At 52.5% G+C, this 6,026-nt stretch overlaps 1 protein-coding gene across 2 annotated transcripts in view; it reads right to left on the reverse strand.

Moving 5' to 3' along the window:
- Positions 1-4,453, reverse strand: part of HECTD4 (HECT domain E3 ubiquitin protein ligase 4) — a 65,892-nt gene extending 61,439 nt beyond the window's left edge. For both annotated transcript variants that reach the window (XM_053993702.1, XM_053993700.1), the window contains exon 1: positions 4,239-4,453. In XM_053993702.1, the coding sequence (XP_053849677.1) occupies positions 4,239-4,409 (171 nt within the window). In that variant the 5' untranslated portion in view covers positions 4,410-4,453. The remainder of the gene's footprint in view (positions 1-4,238) is intronic.
- Positions 4,454-6,026: the final 1,573 nt, after the last annotated feature.

The following is a 6,026-nucleotide window of genomic DNA, read 5'->3' on the forward strand; positions in this document are numbered from 1 at the left end:
TACTGTTTTAGTAGGTGAAAACAGCTGCAAAAGGTAAAGAAAAATCTTTGTAATTTAAACATCTGAGAGTGCAGATCACTGAATTAATAAGCTGCAATTGGTAACAAGATCTATATTTGGGAAACAGATCTGCAAAATCATCCTTGAGAAGCTTCCTAATGTTTCTCTACAAGGTTACCTAAAATACAATTTCAAAACTCAAAAGTCAGAGGCACAGTGGTCCACATTAGAGAAGTTTAATAAATTCCAAGTCCTGGCAGAGGACCCCTGGGGCACTGGAAGGGGATGCACAGGCAGGATGAGGGTGTTCCAAGCCTGCCACACGCCTGGATCAGCAGTTTTCAAGTCAGAGGTCACAACCCCAGGAAGGGTCACCCACTTAGGAAGGAGTCAATTGTTGATGGTGGCATTAGGGACTTTCAGCATGACAGAGGTGACGCTTGTAGATGGCAGAAAGGTCACAAGTAGAAAGGTTTGGGAAACACTGACCCAGATAATTGCAGGGAACTGCTCTCTCCTTCAGCAATCAAGGAAAAGTGACAAAATGTTTTCTCTGGGCCGGGAGGAAAATGGGTGAAAACTTCCAAGTTTAGCAGAAACCTTCCAGTCTAAATCATTTTATGGCAAACACAAGTCAGTCACAGGACTGGCACATGCTGAGAAAAGAGCACTGGACTTCAGCTCTTCAACCTCTCTGTGGAGAGCCAGCCCAGGCCACGCTGGAGGGGAAGAAGAAAGGCCACCACTTTTTCCTTATTTGTTTATTTTTTTTACCTTCCACTTGAATAAAGGTAACTATTTTCAGTGCAGAGCCACACCTGCCCAGTGGCACCTCACTCAGTCCTACAGAACAGACCTCAACAGGAGTCCAAACACCAGATGAGGACAGACATGATCCCAACAGCTACTGAGAGAGGAGCTGTGCTCCCAGCTCCATGGGAAAATCAGAGGAAGGCTCCCTGCCCATGGCAGGAGGGGATACTGGATGATCTTTAAGGTCCCTTCACCCCAAACCACTCTGGGATTCTGTGGTGACTCTGCAGAGCTGGCAGATCAAACCTGCCTGGTTTGAGGGAGCTCCCCTCCTCCAGACAAACCCTGAACGCTCCGGGGTTACTGCAGGGAAGGAGCTCGGCTGGGAACATTCTGGAAGTGCTGCAGTTCCCTTTGGGCCACATTAAGGAACAGCTCTTCTGCACTCAATGTCCCTCCTGGGTGGGCACTGACCAGCCAAAATGTCATGGTAACACCTCAAGCTCTGTCACTGAGGGTTGTCTCCTGGAAGGAGAAGACTTTGTTCCATCAGAGATTTCTCTGTGTGAAAGGTTTTAAAATAAAGGTCCAAAGGCTTCTGTAATCACCGACTAATCCAGGTCTCTCCTGACTAGAGGATTTTAGTGGGAAACCTGCACCAGGAGCAGCTGGTTCATGCATAATGTTACAAAATTCTAGCAAATTAAAAAAAAAAAAAGCCCTGAATTTCTGTAAATATGCTGAAACAATCTAAGAAGCTGGCACACATCATCACAGAAAAATAAAAACAGAGCAAAAACCTCCACACCCTTTAAAACTCAACATACTCCTAGAACAAGTTGAAAGATAAGATTAAGGTTCTTGTAACATACCATTAAAGTATATATGTATAAATAAAAGTGTATACAAATACACAAAAATACAAAATCAAAGCTGCATGGGAGTCAAAGTAACACAAAAGAGTAAGTTTTCATAAGCCTTTCTTGGCATACCACCAGCACTGTAACATATTTTCCTCTGCTTTTCTTTTTATAAATAGACAGAACCTTTGAACAGAAGGACAAAGGAAACACATCCAAACACACTGACATTAGTCACCAATACACTCCTTAAATGGATATTTAGGCAAAACAGACCAGAATGATACTTCTCCACCCAAAAAAATATCCATTAGAGTATTAAACATTATACATTTTTAATTAAGCACTTCAGCTCCGAAATTCAGCCAGGCTTCTGACCACCACTGATGAAGCACAAGAAGTGAATTAAAGAAGTTTCCTAATCAAAGCAGCAGCTGCAGCATCTCCTACCCTTGGCCAATAGCACATCCCAAGAGGTTTCTGTTTGGACCATTTTCAAAGATATTTATTACACTGCAAGTAGGAGTAGAAAGAGTGTAAATGAGCTCTTGTGTAGCAGTCGGTTGCATGGCCACATGTCAATCAGATGTGTGCACCTATTTCCACAAAATGGCTCCTCAAAGCCATTCCACATCACCAAAGTACCCCTTATTTAAATGAAAACAGCATTAAAAAAAGGCACAGAAAAGTTACAGGCTAAATATTTTACATTTGCACCGTGTGAAATTTCATTTTTTAAAACCCTTCCCCCTCAATACCAAACTCTAAACCAATTTGCAGATATCTGAAAATGAAATTGATCGCTTGTGATCATCAATTCTATCAGTGGATGGAAATAAAAGGCTTTCATAAGCTGTGACTTAAGAATAAAGATCAAAATAAATCAAAATCAGTACTTATCAAAAATAAGCACAACAGCAAAAAGTCATATTTAATTATTTATTTAAAAGTTTTGCACTGCAAACATAAACAGGAAAAGAATCTCTGGAGCAGAAAAAATGAGGTGAATCAGTGGCACTGGATTGCTGCAACACTTGTTATAATAAATGTCATAAAGCACAAGACACAGTAGCACCAATTCCATTCCTATCTCTCCCAAACAACTGGAGTTTTAGAACATTCTTAACACTAACAAAAAAATTCTCCAGAGCTGAAGTGTTTGTCAAGTGAAGCTGTGTGTCAAGTTCCAGGCTGGAACGCACTTCTGGCCTGGCTGGCAAGACCTTAAAATAAGGTCTTGTTTTTTTTTTTTAAAGGATATCCTCCTTTCTTATGATATAACATGAAAAATGCTGCGGGAGCACATTATTTTTCTAGCACAGGTTTTAAACTCAATGCTGCTTCTAGAACTATGCCATGGAATCAAAATATTTTCTTGCATCCAAACTGCACTGAAGCCAGAGCAACTCTGATCACAAGGGAGAATCATTCCATGTTTATACACACAGAGATAAGTCAGCCACCTTAAAAATCTCCCTTTTCCTTTTCATGTGATATTTGCCAACACCCATTTCAAGGGAGCAGCTGATTTCTCCATGCCATTCCCCAGTGTCCCAACACACAGGACAGAAAACGCACGTCCTGCAGAAAATATCTTTCCTTAGATAAGGATGGGGGAAGTTTCCCCAGAGCCCGTAAAGGTTCCACGTCACCCGATGAACAATAATGTTGTCAGGACTGCTCGTGGGGGTCTTCTCAGCAACAGCCCAGACAGCAGCTAAAGCTTCACTAAAAGGGGTTTTTCGGCCTAAAATTCCTCGGACCAAACAGAGCCCGGAGGTGACGCTCCGGCTGGAGCGTCCCCTGTCCGCTGCCACCGCTCAGCTCCGGTGACAATGCCCCTGTGTCATTGCGAGCCACATTGCCGGGGAGGAGGGTGGGGTGAAAGAGGAGAAGGGAGGCACACAGGGGGGAAGAAAAAAAATGCAGTCTACCAAATAGATGCAACCTATAATCCGTGACATTCAGTCCTTCAGCGGCTCCTCCTAAGATAAAACAGCTGCACCGCCTGCCTGCAGCCAACACCAGGGGCAGTTCTGGGAAGGTAAAAAGCTGGGATGAAAATCTGGGCTGCCCTCCTGGCTCCTTAACAACGATCACTGTCAACAGCTGAATAAAACACCCGGGCACCTCTGAACATGTCGTTGTAAGGCTGATAATTACCAACCGTCTAAAAGTAACAGCAAGAAAACACAAAACCTTCAATAAAAATAAACGGGCCGAAGGCCACGCTGAAATCCGTGAGTGCGGCTCTGATTTCCAAACCTTTCCGATTCAAAACAAGGAGGACGCACCAATACTTCACCCTCCATTTACCATCAGCACCTCACCATCCTCCTGCCCAGCTCCACTTTCATTATTATCTTTAATAAATTAGATCGACTCAAGAACGCCTCGACACCGGCTGGCTCCGGACTCCAGATCCCTCACCCGGCATCCGCACGCAGCATCCTCCATCCCGGCCCCCCATCCTCCCCCAGTCATCCTCCCTGCACCCCCATCTCCCATCCCCCGTCCTCCTCGCCTCAGGCCTCCGCTGCCACCGTGCCCCTCTCCCGAGGGCATCCTCCCCCTCACCCCCTGGCCCTGCCCCGTCCCTCCCCTCAGCTCGGGCGGCCGCCTCACCTCCAGCTCGGTGTCGCCGGGCTCGGCCACCCCAATGATCTCGCTGGGCAGCTCGGCCAGGTCGGTGACCCGGATCAGCCCGTCGTGCAGGAAGATGGTCTCCTCCTTCACCGACAGCCACTGCGCCGAGTCGGTGGCCGCGGCCGCCGAGGCGGCCGCCGGGGACCCCATGGCGCGGAGGGCGGGGGGGCTCCGCAGGGCTGAGGCGAGGCGGGTCCCGCTACCCGCCCATGGCGGGGGCAGGGCGGGGGCAGGCGCGTCCCCAGCGGCCTGGGCGCCGGACAGCCGGGGCGCGGCGGGCAGCAGCGAGGAGCGGCGCGTTGCCACCGCGGCGGCGGCGCTCCGGGGAGCTCCGGGAGCCGCCGTGCCCGCCCGCAGCCCCGCGTCCCGCGCCCGCCTCACACACACCGCTGACAGCGCGACGCCATGTTGGGGGCTGAGGCGCGCCCGGCATGCACCGCGCGGGGAACAATACACCCGGCCCCCTCCCAGCCCGCGGGGCCCCGCCCCCCGCGCCCCGCGGCGCCGCCCCGAGCGCCGGGACACGCCCCCAGCGCCGGAGCTCCGCCCCCCGGCCGCTCCCGCCGCTCCGCCCGCACCGGCGGCGCTGCCGGCAGCGCCTCACCCGCACCGCGTGTGCTCCGCTCGGTGCTTCACCCGCACCGGGCACAGCGCCTCACCCGCACCGCGTGTGCTCCGCTCGGTGCTTCACCCGCACCGCGTGTGCTCCGCTCGGTGCTTCACCCGCACCGCGTGTGCTCCGCTCGGTGCTTCACCCGCACCGGGCACAGCGCCTCACCCGCACCGCGTGTGCTCCGCTCGGTGCTTCACCCGTACCGGGCACGGCGCCTCACCCGCACCGCGTGTGCTCCGCTCGGTGCTTCACCCGCACCGGGCACGGCGCCTCACCCGCCCCGCGTGTGCTCCGCTCGGTGCTTCACCCGCACCGGGCACGGCGCCTCACCCGCACCGCGTGTGCTCCGCTCGGTGCTTCACCCGCACCGGGCACAGCGCCTCACCCGCACCGGGAGCGCTCCCCTCAGAGCTTCAGCGCGCTCATATCGCGCCTCAGCGCCTCACCCGCGCCAGGGAGAGCGGATCGCCCGCACAGCGGGGAGCGCATAAACCGCACCGGGGAGCGGCTCACCCGCGCCGGGTGTTCGCCCCTCAGAGCCTCATCCGCACCGCGGGGCGCTGCCCTCAGCGCCTCGCCTCATCCCTCAGGGATTGCTCCCCTCAGCCCCTCGCTCGTCCCGCCGCGAGGGACGGTCCCCTCAGGGCTTCACCCCTGGCACTGCCCCGGCGTCTCACCCTCATGCAATGGCATCTCCCTCAGCCCTTCACCTCCCTCCACACTTCGCCCGGACCGAGAGCTGCTCCCTCAGTGCTGTTCTCCTCAGTTTCCTTGTCGATCCTCTTGGCTTGGCTTACTGGGCCCCTCTGAAACTCCCCATTTCCCTCCAGGGCTGGTCCCTCACGTTCTCCCTCATGGTTGTTTCTCCTCTTCCGCAGCACTGCTCGCCCCTATTTTGTCTGTCCCCTCACAGAATGATTTCCCTTTCTCCCTTCCCCTTGCCCCCCCTCCGTCACCATCTCGCAGGAATCCTGTCACCTCGCAAGGAGCTTTTCCCAAAGAACTCATGAGCAAGCAGGTATGTCCCTTCAAATCTGGATTTATGGACTCCAGAGGCAGTAAAGCAAAAGGGTTGTGACACCTCAGTTTGTGTGGAAAAAAGGAGATCCAGAGGAAAACTGATCCTTCTTTCTCAGCCTAATTTTATCCTCAGT

This window comes from Vidua macroura, chromosome 18, assembly GCF_024509145.1.
Source record: "Vidua macroura isolate BioBank_ID:100142 chromosome 18, ASM2450914v1, whole genome shotgun sequence".
In the NCBI taxonomy this organism is placed as follows: Eukaryota; Metazoa; Chordata; class Aves; order Passeriformes; family Viduidae; genus Vidua; species Vidua macroura.